The 21407-nt window shown below is 46.3% G+C and overlaps 1 protein-coding gene across 1 annotated transcript in view; it reads left to right on the top strand.

The window, feature by feature from the left end:
* APCDD1 (APC down-regulated 1) overlaps positions 1-21407 on the top strand; it is a 109132-nt gene that overhangs the window by 76409 nt on the left and 11316 nt on the right. Inside the window, exons 7-8 of the mRNA XM_049619569.1 lie at positions 11946-12215; positions 15251-15782. Of these exons, the coding sequence (XP_049475526.1) occupies positions 11946-12215; positions 15251-15782 (802 nt within the window). The remainder of the gene's footprint in view (positions 1-11945; positions 12216-15250; positions 15783-21407) is intronic.

The following is a 21407-nucleotide window of genomic DNA, read 5'->3' on the forward strand; positions in this document are numbered from 1 at the left end:
CCCTGAGAAAAATAAGGCAGATTTTGTGGTAGGTTGGTGTTGATGCTCGCTGCAAGTGGTGGGCAGAACGCACTGTGCTGATTCAGAAATCCAGAGTGAACTTTCCCTAATGGTGGACACCTGACATTCGGCAGAGCGTCAACGCCGTGGCCTCCACAACCCCTGCAGGGCAGATGAGCACCCTCGAGGACACTCTGGGTTTCTGAGGATCTGCAGCAGGATGGAGCTTCAGAATGCATTGATGCATTGTTGACAGCACTGAAGACCAAGCTGTGCCCCCCGGCCCCCCCAAGCTCTAGGAAGGGAAGAGGGGGAGAATCTAGGGGCTAGAAGTGGCTCTTTTCTTTGTAGTAGGGCTTCAGGGCAGACAGCTCCAGCCCTGCAGCCCTGCTAAGGTGTCTGGTGGGGCCAGACCTGCCTGATTGCCAAGGTGTGTACCCCGAGCCCCAGTGATCCCAGACTTTAAAAGTCAGGATGGAAGGCTTGCAGTTCCAGGGCCGGGGAGAGAAGGTATAATTATAGGGTTGCACTCCTAGGCCCATCTGCTTAGAATTACAGAGCAGTTTTAATCTTTGGCTGAAACATGAAACAAATCAGAGCCAATGAACAGATCAAACAGCAGCTGCCACACACACCAGGGGGGAAAAAAAGGGTGAGAGAGATGAAACAGACAAAATTGTCCCCTTAAAAAAATCTGTTGTAATATCTGTGAGCAAAAATGGCAGTGTGGTCAAATGACTTTTGAAATGAGAAATTACTTGAGAGTTTGGCATAAACAGAATTTTTTCGCATAAGCTCATTGCCTTTTGCACTACAAAAGTGGTCCTCAGATGTGCAGTGCGGACCGTCTCATTCCCAACTTTCTCTCTCTCTTTTCAGAGGTGGGGGTTGTAATTACGGCCCCGCCAGTCCAAGCTGGGATAGTAACTAATAGTTCGTAATAAGAGCCCAAGTATATCCTTAGTGAGTATAGCCCCTAATCTCCAAACTTGAGTCCGTGTTGGCCTGAACGTCTTGGAATGAGCGATTTACCCAGACCCGGTGGTGCTGGGGAGAGAACCTTGTGGTGGGAGGGAGGAAGGAAGGGGCCAGTCTGCACTGTAACCCGAGGAAGGGGGAGGGGGGCAGACCCCGTGCTTGTGTGCACGTGTGTGCCTGTGTGACGAAGAGGATGTAAGATAAAAAAGGAGTTTGCGAAGTTTAATTGGATGACATTGATACCCTGCAAAAAGCTATCCGATTTCAAAGTGAATCTGCAATGGCAAAATTATTAACACTGAAGTTGCTCAAAGATCAACTTAGATCCTGCAGGGAGTGTTGAACCCTAGCACAAAAAATAAACAGATGGAATAGTTGTGCAATGCATGAATCCTTGGGATTTAAGAAGGGCTTGTCATAATTCGTTAGGATAGTGTAAAGCACCAAGAAGGAATGGAGTATGCTCCCTCTCCCCTTTTTCTTCCTGATTCTACCCGATGGAAGTAATTTTAACAGAAAATGGGTGTTAATCAACTTAATCCAGGAGAATGCCTTGATGAATGTGTCCTATTCTATAGTGAGGGGTTTTACAAGCATTTACAAATTTGGCAGTGACAGATGAACTTGATCATATATTTTAATAGTTATGAGTCTGAAGATTACCTGAGATCTCTTTAGAATGGCTTCATGATTTTTTTCCCTCGATACCTAGGCATTTTATTTTGCTAACCATAGGACATTATTTGTCTATTCATGGTAACTATTAGTAGGTAAAAACACATTTTCTAGAGTTATGAGTGTATTTGTGACCAACTTTAATAAATGTAGTTTCAGACATTTATAGATTGTTACACCTGCAAGTCACATTAATGAGATTTAAAAGGGCACAGGGCCTTCATGAAGATTCTGCGTGAGGATGCTGTAGAAACTATGATGTTTGGCCTCCAGTCTTTGTTCAGTTTGTTGGTTACTTTTATTTCAACTCATTGCAAGTCATAAATCACCCCCGGCTCCTATTGGTGAGTAAGTTAGGCTCCAGCTAGACTCGAGCCTGTTGTTTGTTTTTGCTGTTTTGTAAAGCTGTAAATGTAGTGCAAAACTCAAGTTCAAAATTTGATGGAATAAAAGTATACATGTCAGTTTTACTTTCTTCTCCTTCAGCTTCTGAAAACAATTGCATTTCTTAATCCAAAAAAAACCTATTGAATGTCACGGAAGAATGCAGCTGGAAGATGTCCATTATCACTGTTTTCTTTGCTTAGATGAAAAGCCACAAAAATCATTCGGCTCCAGAAACACAGATTAGCATGAGGTATTCCAGAATAAGTGGTGCTTTAATGCGAAGCAAAGTGCTGACTCTCTTTGCTAATGGAAACCTTTGATTTTAAGTTTTGGAACTGATGCTGGGGGAGATGTTCTATTCCCCAGAGCTGTTTACTTGTTCAGAATTCATTGACTTTTTTTGAAAGGTGAAGGCACTTTTGAGCCATTCCCTTTCATTCAAGCATATTCTAGCAAAACTTGAAACACACACACACACACACACACACACACACACACAAAACCTGTAGATTTCCAAATGATACCTTCACCAACAAAATCTAAGGAAACCCTTAACTAGGGTAAGATAGGAATCTTTGAAATACCATTTTTCTGAAGACCGGTTTTGTAACCAAGAAAACATTGTGTTTCCTGCGCCCTTTCCCTGTTGGTCATAAAATGAAATCTTGAAAAGAAATATGACTCATTAGTACATAACAGGGAGCAAGGGTCTTAGATGTTAAATATTCTCTTGTGAAATAAATGGACTTGCTTCAAACATGTGGCCAGGCAGATCTATAATAGCCACATTTATTCTTTTTTCTCCCCAAATGAGAAGAGAATCGAACATTAAGTGGATGATATGACTGTGTAATTATATACTGCTTAGGGACAGACTGATGACAACTTGATGTAATCAATTAAAGTGGAGCATAGAACGTTTAAGACTAGAAACATAAAAAGAGATGTTAGTGATTGTATACATCTGCTGACAGCTAACACAGGAGGACATGTCTTCTGTAGAGTCTCGTTTATGTAGTTGAAGCACAGAACCTGCCACTGTCATCCACGCACAGCTTCTTGCTGTGTTAAGATTTTGTGCGTATAGATCCTTGTTTCCTTCTAATGCGGGAATAGAATTTTTCAGGAAAGTCACATGATAGGTATCTAGGTCAGAGAAATGATACAGTGCCACCCTAAAATCATTAAGAGTATTCTGTTCTGTGGGAGTTGTCCCGTTTCGTTCAGCTAACCACTCGTTCAGGAGGTACGTTTATGAGGTCCTACTCTGGGCCAAGAGGCCCTGCATGCTAGGGACAGGAGCTGTGAGGAGACGCACACTGCCTTTCCTGCAGAGCCCCAAAGAATATCGAAGGGCGAGGAAACAAAAGCCGAGCTGGGAGCGTGGCAGGCTCTAGATGACTGCAGTATTTTCCCTGCTGAGAATCGCCACAAACCATGCCAAACATACACGTACCACGTGCACACCACGCACACACTCCATGCGCACGCACCACACATGCACGCACATGCACACGACAGAGCTGAAGAGTACGGGTGTGGCAGCAGCAGTCAGTTTCAGAGGCAACATGCAAATTTCGCAGTCTGTGGCTCCAGTTCAACCTCAGTGTCTAGCCTGGGGACTGTGGCATTAGAAGAAAAGGACATCGAAAATTACCTCCTTTGCAACGACAGCTGAATGGAGCCAGGAATTTGAAATCTTGACTTTATTATAATATAATATCCTTTAGATAAAAAGGCTTAAAGATTGGCAAAGCAGCTCTTTTAGCTTTTGTCTCAAAAAACAATCTGGGATAAGAGTTTGGTAGGCACAGCTACCCACACGGTCGTAAAATCCAGTTTGTCTGCAATGCGTGCGTGCTTTTATTCCAGCACATGGAAAACTGTGCTGGGGCTTATCTAGCAGTATCCAGGGTAAAGCATACATTTACAGTAATGACTGCTTATATAATTGGGCTGGGCAATTTCATGGCCAAGTAATTACCTTCATTTAATCTAATCAGTCACATTTTATCTGCTTTGGGTTTTTACATATCACACCAGTTCTAACTTGAGAATACTTTCTCATTCTGGTTATCCAAGTAATATATGTCACGTTATTGAAAACAGGAGCATGCGAAATGAGCAAGAAAAGAATCGCTCAAAACCCTCTACCCAGAGACAACCATTGTTAATATTTTCACATTATGCTTATTTAGCTCTTGAAATTTTTTTGAAGCATTCAACCACATATTCTAAAGACTGACCTGATCAAAGATTGGTTCAGTCCCAGTGTGCTGGAAAATTGTTTCCTTCCCCACTAATTTTGCATTTTACGACACATAAAGCAGTTTGGAGCTTTTGGTTCTCAATCTAGATAGGGGAAAAACTCTGGAATATATCTAGAAAATTCAAAAATTTTAATATGTTACTGAAAAGTTGGCAATTTGGACTTGGGGTATACCTACCTTTCCTTTCATTTATAAACAATGTCCCATGCTTGAGAGAGAACCTCACAGGTAGTAGGCACTCAGCTACTTGGTGAATGAATGAATATTGACTTTCAAAACGCAAGTAGCCCCTGCTTCCTCCCCAAACCCCCACCCTTCACTCTTCTGTTTGGTCCCTGTCCCTGGATTGGCTTGCTTCCTGACAACACCGTGGGTTTAGGAACAAGGTTTGCCATGGATGACTGTAGGAGAGGTACTATACTCATTCCCTCTGAAAACTATGCCAAGAACTGCTTTCTGAATGCATAATCTGGTGAATTCGGTGGTATAAACAGTCACCTGGTCCCATATGCTTTGTATTTAGGGTGTAAATCTCTGTGTAAGTGGTCAACCCTATGCTTCATTTTGGGAAATCTGTGGTTTTTTTTATTGATATCATTGAGAGTTATCAGCCTCTGAACAGTAGACTGTTACAATTATGATAGTGGTTAAGGTCATTCTACAGTCATTTTGGATTACTAGTATAGAATGATTTATTCCCTGGGAGTAAATCATTTGTGTGTGTGCATGTGTGCGCACACACACACACAGGCACACACATGAATAAACCCTCCAGAGCTCCAGGGTCTCATTTAGTTCTCTAGAAATGGTAATCTGTAGAATTATATCCTAAAACCTTCAGGAATTAATTTTTTTTTCAATAGATGAATAATTTCCTTCCAGAATCTACTTTTTTCCCCCATACTCACTTGAAAGAAGTACGCATTTGTCATCATAATTTTATCTGAGCCCAGGCCAGGGACCCCCCCCCCCCCAATGCTGGAGACCATTTTACGGTGAAGTCATTTTCCTGATTTGGACCTCTGCCGGACAGGGCACGATGCTGTGGAGAGCTTCCAGTTTAGTTGGTGTCGCAGACTGGCAATCTATATAACCCTTCGACTTTAGTTATTATTACCATTACTATAATTTTTACTTTTAAATAGATAAAAGGCACATATTACATGGCCCACCCAAAGCTGCCTTTGGGACTGAATTCACAGTCACTTTCTTATTGTAGGGGTGTTGGTTTTTAATCCTTTGAGATGCTCTTTCCCTTGGATTCATTTGCAGCAAAAATCTTAATAAATGAGAACCCAATGAGCTAGTCTTCTCAATTAGCCAAAATGTCTAGAATCCTCAGTTAACCAAATTGTTGATGTTACTTGCACCCGCATTCCCACACACAGACTTTGTCACTCTTGTCTCATTAAAAAAAATGAGGGAAAAAAAAACTTTCATGGCTTAAACAGAGTTATTACCTGTTCACCCCAGTATCTCCGTATCCAAAGTACCGTCCTACAAGGACTGATGTTCCTAGTAATGACCTTGAGCCACTTTGAGAACCTAAATCATCAAAGAAAGACCGTAAATGTCAACTGCGTTCAACACACAATGGCAGAATTTTCAACAACTAGATATTGTGATTAGTCAACACTTCCAGTTACATAGGTAATCCAATTAAGTGGAGGTTTTAAAAAGTTATTATATATAACAAGCGCGTTTAGTATAAATAATAGGAATACTCAGACAGGAACCATTATGATAGTCACCATCCTTGATTACTACACTGCTAAGTACCAGGATGACGGCTTTACACAATTTAAAATTAAAGTAGGACATAGAAATATTTTGCACAAGTTTTATTTCAGATGTAGTGCTAAATTAGTATAGGTTCCTGTTTTCCTTTCTCCCTTCCTCCATTCCCCCCCCCCTTTCCTTTCTTTGACTATAACTTCTCATATACCTTCTCTACAACACGCAAGAGATGGCCAGTACAAAAAACTCCCAAGACTACAAGAGATTTACTGCTATTTGTCCAGAGTGGTTCCCTTCTCATTTATTCAGGCAAAAATGATACACTGAACCAGACGATACACTGACCCATAGTAGAAGCTTCATAATGGATCTTCCTCTTTCCTATCTGTTTCCCATCCCTCCGAAAATGGGAAAAGTAATCTTCCCCAATTGCAATTCTTATTGTGCTGTGACATAGCTTAAAGTGTTTTGATGGTTTCTCTTCACCTTTCCAGTGAAATGCACACTCAATATGGCCGTGACACTCTTGATCACGGCCCTGCCTCTCTGCTCTTCTGTCGTGGGCCGCCCTGTGGTCCCCCCTCCCTGAGTCTATCCCCAGTTCCTCCTATGTGATCCCCTCCTGTCTCTTTATGTTTGGATATGCTGCACACTCTGCCTAGACCACTTTGGTTCAGTGTTTGAGACATGGCTGCCCCTCCATGAACCCTCCAAGGATGAATGTAGAGCCTGCTCTCTCTGTCCTTATGAGGCCCTCTACAAGCCCACTTGGGGTCTGGTTTCTGGCCCAACTGAGACTCCCTCAGGGCATAATGTGTGTAGCTTCGGTGCCTAGAACAGAGTCTGGCCCTTCAGAACCATTCTGATGGTTTCTCATTCTGATGAATGAGTTACTAGTTTCAGTCCCAAATTGGAGTTGACATACTCTGAGCGATACAATGAACAAAGGGGTCCCTGGGTTAGTAAGGCTGGTCTCCTTGGAGGGCACACCATGGCTGAAACAGAGGAGGAAGTCTTGGGGGATAAGGAGAGCTATTATACCTGACCTCTATTGCAGCTAGACTTTGTGCTTCAAATGGCCTTTTAATTCTAAGCCAATTAATAAAAGTAGCACTCATGAGAAGGCCTCCCAGAGTTTCCACACCAGACAAAACGAGTAAACATTGGAGACCACTGTTGGCAGTTGACTGCAGACCAAAGAGTTTCTCCTACCGTACAGCAGGTCCTACTTTCACGTGACCCATTTTTTTTTTTTAATGTTTATTTATTTTTGAGACAGAGAGAGACAGAGCATGAATGAGGGAGGGGCAGAGAGAGAGGGAGACACAGAATCTGAAGCAGGCTCCAGGCTCTGAGCTGTCAGCACAGAGCCCGACGCGGGGCTCGAACTCACAGAATGTGAGATCATGACCTGAGCCAAAGTCGGATGCTTAACCGACTGAGCCACCCAGGCGCCCCTCACGTGACCCATTTAATTTTGCTCCTTCGTGGTAACCAAGGTGGTGGGTACTTCAAAGGGCAAAGATAGAAAGGGAACAAATCCCATTTTTTCTACGCTAAAAGTATAGCATCAGCCACGAGTGCAAACCCTAACTCACTGTGTGCTGAGGAGCTGTGCTAACTGGAGAGTTCTTCTCCATCTGGCTGCTCACACTACCACTCTCCTCCCCTGACAGCCTTGCTGGGTCTGTGAGCTTTACTCGTTGTCTGATGAGAGCGATGGCCAAGTGGAGATATGTCTCTAGAAACCCAAGTGATGTAATGATCTTTTGCCTGCTTTCAAATGGTTTGTGTGTTGGCGGTTCTGGGGTTTTATTTCTTCCACCCTCGGTTAGAAAGCATCACGGTAGGCTCCCTTCCTGTGTGACTGGCCTTATGAACGATCCATGCAAATCCTGACCACCACTCCCTCTTCCTCTGCCTTTGAACTCCCAGCTTCCTTCCCAGAGCCCTCCTTCATCATCTCCACCCTTGTTCTTTGACATCCAGGCCAATGAGTCCTTAAGAGCCTCAAGGTCAGAAAAACTTATCTTCATTCTTGGTCATGCTTCCAGCTCCTGAAATATACAAAGTAACAGTGAATAGGCATTTTTTAAACTGAGTAGAACTCGTCAACAACCACAGAGCCCGGTGCTTTGGGTCCCACCTTCTTCTGCATCAGGGTCACCAGTTAACTTTGCCGGGGAGCCCCGTGTCATTCTCAGAGCCCAGAGGGGCCTAGCTCTGGATGACTTTTCCCATTATTTTAGCTGTCCTATTAGTTAGAATGGACTTTTTGAGGGCAGTCTAAGAGCCTAATCGTTATTTAAAATAATAACACATTTAATGAGAACTATGTGCCTGTGCTAAGGAAGACAGTCTCAGATAATCCTGAGACCAGCCCTAAGAGATGGGTAGTGTTATCCCCTTTTTACAGATGAGTACACAGAAGCTTGGCGAGGTTAAGTCATTTGTTTAAGGTCACAGTGCTAATGGTGTGTTTCATCAATTGTAAGAAACACATTTTCTTCCCATTTTAAGATCTCTGCAGTGGATATGCATCTTATGGTCGATGGGGGTTCTAGTCCCTGTTAGCCTGCCGGGAGCAGTCAGGGGGTGATACGGCCTTTGCCTCTGTGAACCTGGACATAGTAGCACACACTGTCATCCCATCGCTTCCCTTGTGTGTGTCCTTGCGACTCCATGTCTATGGATTAGTTGCAGACAGGTTGGTTTTGAAAGTAGAGTAAACGTTTGAGCCCGCATGCTTGGTTGCTTTCTCCGTAACTTACTGATAAATTACACTCTTTGTGCTGAAAAGAAAAACCACTGTGAAAATTGGAGTGGTCTCATAATAGAGCAGCAGAGCGTTAGTGTGACATCAATGAGGCAAATACTTATCACTGGAAGAATAACTGCAATTCTATATTTTCTCATGTTAGCAGTGATCAATTACCTGGAAAGGAAGATACCCACAAAACGATGTGGCTGTGTTTGTTGTTTTGCTGTTGAGATCTTTGCAAAGCAAACATATTGCCTGTCACGTGTGAAGCATTGCAGCCGGAGGCAAGAGACATTGTCAAATCTCTTGGAACAGATAAAAGCAATGTCAGAGTAGCAAATGCTACTCTGATTCAGGGTATCTCGGGACTGTAGTTCAGGCATTGTGTCCTCATTTAAATGCAAGTGTTTTGTCACTAGTAGTAAAATAATGATGCATCTTAACAATCCTTGACATCTTAGATTCAGAGAAATCCTTTAAGTGGCAGATCCAGTTTCAAACTCACGCAGCCTAGCTCCAGATATTTCGCCCATACCCACTATCCTCCCGGCTTTCATCATCTTTACAGGAAAACAGTTGCGGGGTATAAAGGGGCTTACAAATAGAATTTTAGAACATAGCTTGGTTGATAGCGAGCTGATGGTTCTTTACTAAATGCTTAGTGTCGCATTTAAAGCAGAGCCTTCCCCAACTCCCACTGCTTTGTAACTTGAATTAACATTGTAATTGATCACACAGTCCATTGACCTACCAGAGACAGCAAGCTGTACTGTCTTTCATTTCTTGATTGCCTAACAGGGAATCCAGGAAAGGCTTCCCATCATCAGGATAATTACAACTCTTGGGATTGGTGGGAGGTATAGTCCATAGTACCCCCTCTCCCTCCTCTAGTTCAAAGCCAACTGACAGATCAACAGAGGTCTCAGACAGATGAAGACATGAAAACATGAGGATTGTGATAAAAATCAGAAGATACCATATAGATGATGGCCAGGATAGGATTGCTAACAGTTCACCCCTGAAGTTTTCAGACTTTCCACCTGGCCTAGTGCCACAGTCAAACATCGGAAGGGGTGGGGTCCTTACTACGTGGCGAGTGTGGGAGCTGATCAAGATACACTAGCAGTTGACTCTTGAACAACACAGGTTTGAACTGAGTGGGTCCACTTACATGTGGACTATTTTTTTTTTCAATAAAGACACTACAGTGCTATAAATTTATTTTCTCTTATGATTTTCTTGATAACATTTTATTTTCTCTAGATTACCTTATTGTAAGAATACAGTACATAAAACATATAACATGTTGTTCAAGGGTGAACTATATTTTGAAAACAGGCCAGTTTGTCAAAGAAAGAGAAAAGTGGCGTGGTCACACACACTTGTTTCCTTCTCCATCCTGCACCGGGCTTCACTGGGGAAGGGTGAATGAGGGAGGCAGAAAGGGCACCGAGAAATGCCACTCTTCTTTCCTCCCTGGAAGCAGGGGCCACGGGAAAGAAGGTCCTCATGGAACAGCCACGAGCATCGACACCGCCCAACGTGGATTTCGGATTTGAGTGTTTCTCTCATTCTGGCTGGGGTCCCAATCACCTGGCTGGGGTCCCAATCACCTGGCTGGGCGACACGGGGCTGGTGGTGAGGTTGCATGCCATTTGAACACAGCACCATCATCTCGTTTTAGAATCTTTTTTCACGCTTGTCATTTAGTTGAATTGTACCCATAGGTGTCTCTGCCTCGTTCCCTGTTCGCTTCATTTAAGATACATAAGAATAATCCCTGCTCTAGCCCACGGCCAGCATGTTGCTCAGAGGAAAGCCCCAGACTTCCCACGTGGAGACTGCTGTCTTCTCAGTACCAAGGACTTTCCACAAAGGATTCGTTCAGCCCTCTGAATCATGGCAAATATCTGAAAATCTGAATATTTTACAAATATCTGAATGTTATCGACCTGTGGGTCTGAGTTTTCCCAGTAGATTTCATCATGTTGCTGTAAGTCACCATATTCTGGGTCTAACGTTTCATTTTTAAATTAAATTAAATTTTCTCTTGTAAGCCATGGTTTCTCTATGAAGTTATTAAGGTGTTGATTAAAAAATATATGATTGCCCCCTCATAGGTAGCATTCTAACAGATGCATTTTATTTATTTCGTGTATATTTCTATTTTGTTTTTATACATTTGTCTAACTGGTGTTTTGCGGGGGGGGGGGGTTGCTAACAAGGTGCTGAGTACTTAGTAGGTCCACGATGAGGTCGTATTAATGTGTTAATTACTTCAGGAGTGAATCTCAAAACAATGGGTTTTCAGATTATAACTTCATTTGCCAGCTTGGCTTTATTCTGAACGTGGGGCTGGTGGCTATTTTGCATGGTTAAGTGTCCGGCAACATAAACCACTTATACTGAAGACAAACTTAGTCCTAATATCCCTTTACCCGTGGGAAATAAAAATGTACAGCCTTCTTGTAGTTATTCCTATTAGAACCCTGCATTGTCACTGACTTTGTGGGTGTGAAGAGTTGGAGTGGGAATGTAACTGGGGGAAAGCGTCCCACACTTCCCCAGTGTCGGGCGGGTAATATGACTTATACCCTACTGATGGGCAGCCCGTGGAGGGTGTCCGTCCAGAGACAGAGCCAGAGGATGGAAGGCTTGGTGGGAACAGCTGGGAGCCAAGCCAGGGAGCACATGTCAGATGGGAGTCCATCCGAGTTGTTCCTGGGCCTTTCTCCCCTCCATCACAATTCCCTTTCCCTTTCCACTGAGGCTGATCTCCACACTCTTCCCCCTCCTCCCCTAAATGTGTCCCTGCACGACCCCTTTCTTACTCCTCCCTTGGGACATATTCCTTTCTCTCTTCAGTCCCTGTTACGTTCATTTGTCTGCACGGTAAGCTGCTCGTTTGGATGCACGACCTTATTTGCTGCTTCACAGATGCACGGATTTGAGCTCAGGCTTTGCCAGGAACTAGCCAAGAGACCTCCCGCGAGTCTGTGTTGTCTCCATGGGCCTCGGCTTTCCCACCTGGGAAACGGTCTCCAGGGACACCTCTGCCTTTGAGATGTGAACTCCACGAGAACAGAGACAGTGATAAGCATGGCGGGGTAGGAGTGCGTTTCCCACTTGCAGTGATTTCCGGCCAAGGAGCAGTTCCTCAGCCTGACTCCCTCCTGTCTGCTGCAAGCTCTCCTTTCAGCGAACTTCCACTTTTCTCTTTCAGGGCTGGGAGAGGGTTCTGCCCTCCTTCATCCTGACAGCAGATCCCATCCCAGATCCTTAGAGAAAAGTGCCTGGAGGGCTTTCAAGGAATCACAGTGCCATCACATGCTCAAACATCTCCACAATGGCGCCAGGATCACTGTGCAGATGCCACCAGCGATCGAGGGCCACTGGGTGTCCACTGGGTAAGAGGGCCAGGGCTGGACCGGGCCAGGGAGGGACCAGAGAGCACAACGTCTTTGGAAGGCCTTTCTTAGGGTTTCTCAGATGCACAGAGACTCTCTCCTATCTGCAATGGTGTAGGTGTTATCTAAGTTCTAACTAAAAGCCAAGCAACACTTTGAAACTCTGGTTGGTAAAGAAACAGAGCTAAGTACTGTAGAAATCTTAGCTAAAGCAGAGATGTACCACTGTTAACCAAGGGGTGTGAGTGAATGGGTCCTTGTTTACCGAAGTCTGTGGGACCACTCGTGTATGAAAAGAAACCATTAGCAAGTGAAATTAGGAGTCTGTGTTTCACCAACCCTGAAACATGACTTGCAAGGTTCTGATGGTCTAAATATTCTAGCCATATTCTGGTAATTTAATACACGGCTTCAGGGTTCTAAGAGTACGTGAAAAAGTACTCAGGCTACCTCTACTAGCCAGGGCGTATATCTTGGACTCTTTTCCAGGTTGCAGAGCTGAGATTTATCCCAGTTTGAGCTCTGGCTTATCTTCCATTAGAGCTTTTAAAAATAGCCTAGAGGCAGACCTGCAGTTTTTCCCCTACCCATTAAATTGTTGAGAATTAACAAGGCTCACTCTGGGATCTAATCACTTCTCCCTTGCAGCCTCCAGGTACCTTGGGGAGGGATCAAATGCACACAGAGAAGACAAAAAAGGAATTTTATAAGATGATGAAGACCCAGAGGTTTTATTTTTTTCTAAAGGTGGGGTTTCTTAAAATAAGGAGATGGTAAATATTTGCACAGCCTGAATGCGATGTGCTTTTAATAATTTATCATTTTATTCAAAAAAATATTTATTGATTGCATAACTATTTACTGTGTGCCAAGTACTGTTCTAGATTTTGTGTACATAGCAGTGAACAAAACAAGACATGGTCCCCGTCTTCAGGAATTTTTCGAATAAACATACAAAGAAGTGCTATGAAGAGGGAAAAAAACAACAGGTGCTAAAGGGGAATACCAGGGACCTTATTTTAGGATGGGGGTGGGGTCAGGAAAGGCTACCGAAGGAGAGGACACTTGAGCTGGGATGTTGTTAGCTGTGCAAAGACCCGGGGAAGAGCTTTCCATCTGGAAGAACTAGCAAAGGCTGGGTTGGAGAAACAACTGACCCAGAATCCTTGTAGCTGAGGTGCAGTAAACCTGGGTGTCTGATCTGGGGAGAACAGCTCCAGAGGAGGCTCCTGAGGCGGGCAAGGCCAGCCACAGCACGTCTGTCCGAACTGGACTTACCATCCAAGAGGAGAACTGGAAGGTCTTTGACGAGTTTGCAGCAAAGACCATGCTTTCATACGGGCACCCTGGCTGAGTGGTAGAAAAGTGATGTGAGGGTGACCAATTAAAAGACGCAGCAGGTGCATCTAGCGGTGAGGAGGCCTAGGTGAGGGAGGTGGTGGGTCTGTGGAGTGTGGAGGACTTGAGATGCTCAGAGCGCCGAGCTCTGGGGCCCCCCGAGGCACACCACCACCAGTGCCCAGATGAGCAGTTAAACTGCATTAACCACTCACGCCAAAGGGAGCCTCCTTCCTAGGGGGGAGGAGCCTTACGACTGTCTCCTTCCAAGCCTTCTCTGCAGACTCTGCCGAGTTCCTCTGAGTGCCTTCTGTGCATGCACCCTCATCGGACGTTCACTGACTGCCCTCCCCAGAGGGAGGTGCCCGCTTGGAGTAATGTTTACCTCTCTCCAGTGTGTGAGCTGAAAAAAAGGAAATGTTAGCAATTTTGAGAAGCACGGGCCTTTGAGATTTCAGCCCCACTGCTTGATTTAGCGATGCTGGATCTGCTCAAACCAAAATTATTATAAATAATATATAGTAAATACTATAGATATAACATGATATATGATATATTGTGTATCACATTGAGTTCTGATATTACATTGTGTGCATATATATATGAAAAAATATGTGTGTGTATACGTGTGTATATATATATATATATATATATACACATATACATATTACAGATTGGAGCAGATTTATAAGGTCAAAACTGTTGACATGTAAGTCATGATATAACTGAGAGTGGGATCTAGCAGAGGGTTACAGAGGACGGAGTCTTTGGCTCTTTGGCCGATGTGTTGAAGAAACCCTCCAGCATTTCTCTGGTGCGGGCTGTGCTGCAGAGACAGGAACTGGCCACAGGTACAGCGGTGATCAGTTCCTGTGAGCCATTTGTGCCCTGTAGACCTCATCCAAGTATTTCTGGCCTAGGAATCCAGCATTTATCTAAAGCCACAGCATAAAACCATTTTATCATTGTCATTTTGTCAGCACAGACGAAAGGAACCCTTATATCTGTTGTTATGTTAGCTTTGCTTTTTCACTAATGGACCCTTTGTTTTTCCAGGAGAGGGAAAATTAATTTTCACTAGATGGGAGGGTGAATGTGCAAGTGCCTCTAAGTGACTTCTCCCCAGACTGGATTCCATTTCAGGATGACAGACATCCAGCACCTGCCTGCTCTAGACAAGGTCCATAAAAGGGAATTGTTCAGGAAATCAACTATTTTTGCACTAGCATAAGGATACTTCCTTCATAGGCCGGCACTATACTCTTCCCTCGTCCCACCAGAAAGGAAGACACTTGTCTGCAGTCAGGCCCCCAGGTGGAAGTGAGGCTGGCAGGATTGGGCTCTCCTGGCTTGTTCATGAAATGAATGAAAGAATGTGGTGTAGAGAGATTAGGAACACAGACCTGCAGCCAGACTGCCTGGATTCCTGGTCTGCTCCTGCTCCTGGCTGGTTTTGGAGCCTGGGGCACATTCCCTAATCTCTTGTGCCTTGGTTTCTCCAGCTGTAAAATGGAAACAGTACTACTTTACTCAGAGGTTGTTGTGAGAATTCAATGAATTGGTGTCTCTGAAGGCAGAGAGTAATGTCCGGCCGAGTAAACGTTTGTTATCATGACCATGATTTCTTGACAGGGTAACGAATCTGTTCCGCATGCCTTTGGGTTTTAAAATGCCTTCCTTCCCCTTTTCTCCTCCAGCTGTGAAGTGAGGTCGGGCCCAGAGTTCATCACAAGGTCCTACAGATTCTACCACAACAACACCTTCAAGGCCTACCAGTTCTATTATGGCGGCAACAGGTGCACGAGCCCCACCTACACCCTCGTCATCCGGGGCAAGGTCCGCCTGCGCCAGGCCTCCTGGATCATCCGCGGGGGCACTGAGGCTGACTACCAGCTGCACAATGTGCAGGTCGTCTGCCACACGGAGGCCGTCGCCGAGAGGCTCAGCCAGCTGGTGAACCGCACGTGCCCCGGCTTCGTGCCCGCCGGGGGCCCCTGGGTGCAGGACGTGCCCTACGACCTGTGGCGAGAAGAGAATGGCTGCGAGTGCACCAAGGCCGTGAACTTCGCCATGCACGAGCTGCAGCTCATCCGCGTGGAGAAGCAGTACCTCCAGCACAACCTGGACCGCCTGGTGGAGGAGCTCTTCCTCGGGGACATCCACACCGACGCCTCGCAGAGGATGTTCTATCGGCCGTCCAGTTACCAGCCCCCGCTGCAGAATGCCAAGGTACCCTGCAGCTGACCGCCCTCCCGGCCTGCGGGCTGTTTGTTCTTTATTAAGTAAGATGAGTGGCCCGCAGGGAGACGTGTCAGTGGGGCCCAAAGAGCCCCATGAGAGGAAGCACCCGGCGTCATGGGGGAGATGTGGAGGGCTGCACGGGGAGGCACGCGCAGCAGAAGCAGGAGGCCTGGCTGGGCCACCACCTTGCTCTGCGGCCAGGGGCTGTGGTAGTGGGGTTGTTGGTGTGCTAGGGGTTCCTGGGGTGGTTATTCTAGAAGATTCATAAGGCTCTGTTTAGCTCTAACCCTCCAGGAATATCTTCTTTGATTCTAAGAGGAAAGCATAAAGGGAATTCGAAGATGTTATAACCACACTTGGGAGAGACAACGACAGCAATGATCCCAGCCCTGGAGGAGGCGGAGGGGTGCCTGAGGAAAAGCGACAGGGCTCTTGTAAGGCTGTGGTCTTACACCCACCCACGTTACTGCTGTCAGTCTTCACAACGACCCCTTGAGGCAGATGTCGCCACCCTATTGGGCTGAAGGGAGAGGCAGCAGAGATTCAAGGGGTTGTCTTTTGCCCCAGGTCATCCAGTTAGGGAGGTTCTGCACTGGAACTTGAACCCAGCCCTCTTTCTCCAGACCCCACATTCTTTCCATTCGACTAAGTGAAATGTAAAGTCACTGTAATCACCAGGGAGGACGGAGGGGGGCAGGAAACAATTAAAACCTTATAATGTTCTTTTCTTGAATGATAGTCCAGTAATTATATTTGGAATTCACAAAGCATTTCCTTCCCATGGGCTCAGAATCCGTGTCAGCCTGTAACATGATCGTTTCCACCGCAGAAGTTGGGGAGGCTCTAGACAGGGAGGGGGTGCGGAGAGGGTGCCAGGGGAGATTTCTCCAGTGCTCCCCTGCATCAGATTGGCTTCTGTGGAATCTTCTCTAGAACAATGATTTTCTAAATGAGGGGCCCCATTTGACTTCTGTTTGACAGTTTACTCATTATTTTTCATCTTTTTTTTTTTTTCTTAGTCCTTTGAGTTCATTTATGACTGGTAGAGATATCCCAGAGTACTTTCCCTGCCAAAGACCACTTGGTGTTATCTTCTATTTATCTGTGTTATTGTGAGCTCCTGTAATGAAAGTCGCCTTTATTATAATTGTGGGAAATCTGCTGAGGAAGCCCACTTGGCGGAGGCTGCTTCCTCTAGATGCGTCTCATCAGGGACTGTCCCCACGTGTGAGGTGAAGCCAGACGGAGGGCCCAGGGCCCCAGACCCAGCGTTCCCTGGGCTCACAGCTTGACTGTGTCCTGCCATAAGGTGCCAGATGCACTGAGGAGGAAGAAGTGAGTTAGGGCAGTGAGGGAGAGGGTGGCCTTTCCTGCCTGCCTTCGTCCCAGTATCTGCCTGGGATCCCCCAGCACCCCTCAGGATGGGGGAGGAGCTGAGAAGCTGAAGCTCCACCCAAATGCACATCACACAAAGGCATCCAGAGGACAGTGGCACCGGGGCACGGGTGCGGTTTCTGGGGAGATTTTTAGGAGTCACAGGCTCCCAGTACCATCGTGGGACCCTTCCAGGCAGAAGTGTCATCCAGAGGCGGTGCTGAATGCTGCTGCTAAACAGCACCTCCCTCCTTTTTATTTTTAATGTTTGTTTAGTTTGAGAGAGAGAGCATGTGAGTGGGGTGGCCAGAGAGAGAGAGGGGAAGAGAGAGTCCCAGGCAGGCTCCATGCTGGCAGCACAGAGCCCAATGTGGGGCTCAAACTCTCAAACCGTGAGATCATTACCTGAGGTGAAGTCAAGAGTCGGACGTTTAACCAACTGAGCCACCGGCTGCCCTGTGAGTAGAACTGCTCTTGATATCTCCGGTGTGAAAGAGCAGCAGGGAAAGGAGCTTTCCTCCAAACATTTGGCTTTCCTTGAGTACAATCTAGCCAACTCTTCAACTGTCTATGGTAATGAGAGGTAAGAATGTCATGAATCAAAATGGCCCACAGATAATGGCCCACAGATAATCCAGACGTTATGCAAGCCAAGAGCGCCAACCGGGTCCCATTCTGAAGCTTTATGAAGATCTGCTATGCACAGAGAGTCCTTTTCGTGACCTGCTCACCCACCAGCAGAGACACTGCTCAACAACAGACAGCCAAGAGGCAGGAGCATTGAGGCAGGGAACTGAATATGGAGGAGGGAGTCCGAGGGAGGAGGCTGAATTGCTGCAGGAAGAGGCAGGTGCAGCCCTGGAGCTGCCCGAGCTGGAGTCTGGTTGCTCTGCTGTCTGCACCTGACCTTGGGCTGATAGCTTGCACACATTCAGGTTCAGATTCCTTTCCCTCAGCTTCAGATGCCTATGGAGGCTCTTTTTAGGACTGAAAAGAAAAACAGATTTAACCATAACACCTTTCTCTTCTTACCTCTACGCCCTCACTCTGAATTCACTGTGGTACTTGTGGCATGCCTCATCAGGAGGCCTGACAGGTAAAATCAGTATTCCTAAGACTTGCAGCTCTGGAAGATTCTCTCCCACTCCTTCCCAGACCTGTAGGAGGGATTTCTCATGCTGTCAGTCGACTCACTGAACAGAGCCTGTCTGTTGGGAGGGCAAAGGCACACACTTGTGGTTCCTGGAGGAAAAATGTCTTGACTGTGAGTTATTACCATTGGCACAGGGACTAGGGATGACAGTTGTAAGGCTGACCTTAGGATTTTTGTAAACAAAAAAGTGGGCAACATGCTTTTTTTTTTTTTTTTTTTAACACTGTCTGGATAAATTGATGAGAATATGGACTTTGGAGGTGGTAGCCAATCCTGGAATCCTCTTCTGTGTCCATCAGCTGCGGGGTGTTGGTTGTGTCATCTGACCTTCTGAAGCCTTAATTTTTCTTCTATAAAGTAGTAAGACTATAAGAATCGATTGGATCGGTGTGCAGAATGCCTGCCATCTGGAAAGGGCCCTCCACCAATGCTCCTTTCTCCCCACTCCTGGAGTAGGTAGCCCTTCTGGGCAGGTGTCTCCTAGAGGGATGACATTGACCACGGGCCTCCAGGTGTTTGATGATGACTCACTATGAAGCATCTCCTTCCATTTTCTGCTCCCTCCCCTGCTAAGGCAATTGTGAGGACATTTACCCAGATTCTTAAGACATAGATCCTTTAAGCCCCAATCCTAATGCCCTGATTTAAGAAATTTTAAAGGTAGAAAGAACCTTGGGCGTACTGTTAAGAAGAAGGAGGAGGGGGAGGGTGAAAGGGGACGGGCAAGGGGTGGAGGAAGAAGAAGTATAGAAGAGTATGAACAGTATGATACCACTGTGTAAAACTAATAATGAAGGGAGAACAAGATAAGCTTACAGAGGGGGCAGTATTTCTGGAAGGGGACATGAGAAACAAAATGATTGTCTCCGGGGAAGGGAACAGTTGGAGGACAGTTGGATGGAGCCTCAACACTGTATACCTTTTTGTACCTTTTGCAGTTTGTGCCATGAACCCGTATTATCTAAACAGAATCACCATGCAAACTTACAATGAATTGGGAAAGTTAGGACCCTGAGGCTCAGAGGAGTGCAGTGGCCACAGCTAAAGACGGCAGCAGGGCTGGGAGGAGGACCCAGGCAGGCGTCCAGGGCCGATGCGTGCTGTCCACCGCCTCGACTGCCAGCCCGCGTGGCCAGGGGCGTCCTTCGAAGGCCAGTGAGGTCTGTGTGGCTCTGGGAGCTGAAAGGGCCCATTCTTCTCTTGTTGTCCCTGGCGTTGAACGTCTTGGCCTGCAGCATGCCGCCAGGTCCTCAGGAAGTTTTTAGATCCTTCCCCAGGACAGCTACGAGAAGAATAAACGGACTTGGCCGTTGGTGCCTTTCCAGACTCGGTGCAGGCAAAGCCCCAGGTGCTCCCTGCCTGCTGGCCAGTGGCGGGTCGCCTCACCCGCTGGGAACGGGAAGGAGGAGGGCTGGGAGCACATCCGGAGAGACCGCACTCCCCCCGCCACCCGCCTCTTTGAACTCTTTGCCTCCCCCCTAATTGCCAGTCCGTAGAGACCTGGCTGAAAATTAGTTTAAATGCTAAATTGAGTTTGAAACCACTAGTCTCAGCCCCTCTGGAAACGGGACACCGTGTAAAAATAGAAACTTTAAATCAACTTGTTTTTCTAAGCTTTATACAGCTTTGCTGTGAGGTTCAGAATCCTTTGGCAAATACATTGCCTTTGAAGAGAATCAGGTGTGCCGGGAGGATTCTTTCAGGATGAAATTGGCTACCCTTCGCTACGAAAAATCAGGACTGCATAAAATAACCCCGAAAGAAGAGGCTTTGCCTGAACTGAGCTTAACATCAGGGCAGCTGTCACCCTCTGCCTAGATTTTTTGTGCAGTTGAAGGGTTAGCCAGCCGAATTCTTTCAGTGGTAGAATCAAATAGTAATTAAAAGCAAATGATTGCCCGGGAAACGCCAGAGCCTCAGGATCAGACTTGTAAGCAAATGGAATTGGTCTTTCGCCAAAATCCTGCACTGATTTAGCCACAGGGTCGTAAATCAAAGGGGTTGTCTGAAACCAGACAACTTTCCTCAAGCCGTGTATCTCAAGTATTCTGCCCCAGCACATGCATAGCACATCGGAGGAGGACAAGCACCGAAGTGTTTTAAAGAGTAGCTGAGGACTGAAAAGGAAGAAGGAAATACTCATGGGCTTTCTGTCCTGAATTCTGTAGAAACTTCTAGCCTGTGAACGAGCATTCGGTTTTGAGGGAGCTTGCTTTTCCAAGCCTTTTCAGAGTATGTGAGAAATACAGAGACTTTCTGCTATCTGTGACATCAGAGAGACTGTGGACCAGGGCCGTGGGCAGCGCACTTCTCGGGCCAGCTCCGGGAGATGGCTGTGCCGTGGGAAGTGGCTCCTCCTTAGGCATGTGCTTGGCGGGAACCCCGGATGGGTGGGTGAGTGGGTGTCACGGAACTAACAGTAGAGGGAGCCGTGCATGGTGTTTGTGGAAGATCTCGTGTTCCTTCTCTTCCCGCCAGCGTAGGGAAAGGAGACGGGCTTCGTGGAGGCGACAGGGAATGGAAGAGGTGATAGAGGACTGGAGAGCTCAAGGAGTCATGACCTAGGAAAGCCCGTCTCGCATTAAGGATGAATCCTAAAGAGAAGTGTGGCCCAGCTCGCCGGGGCTGGGTGTCTACTATAAAGCAGCAAATGTTGCACATCATAAGGGAAGACAGAGCTGATGACTGGGGTTGAGTGATGGGGTCTTGACTGTGAAAGGGTTGCCTGTGTGGACCTTTTATTTGGGCCAAAGTATGAATGCCATACAGTTGCTCTGCCTCACAGCTCCTGGCATACACTTTTACTGCAGAAACAGTTCATTACATTTCTTGACTCCAGAGTGTTTCAGCAGATAAACAGACATGCAACGTTGCTTTATTTAAGGAGTTAGCAGACCAGGAAATACTTGTTGTCAGGGACGGAACAAGGGGTAAACATTTCAGCCCTTAAAAGGCAAGAGAGGGACGCCTGGGTGGTGAAGCATCCGACTTCGGCTCGGGTCGTGATCTCGCGGTTCATGAGTTCCAGCCCCGCGTCGGGCTCTGTGCTGACAGCTCAGAGCCTGGAGCCTGCTTCAGATTCTGTG

The sequence above is a fragment of the Panthera uncia genome (genome assembly GCF_023721935.1).
Source record: "Panthera uncia isolate 11264 chromosome D3 unlocalized genomic scaffold, Puncia_PCG_1.0 HiC_scaffold_8, whole genome shotgun sequence".
NCBI lineage: Eukaryota > Metazoa > Chordata > Mammalia > Carnivora > Felidae > Panthera > Panthera uncia.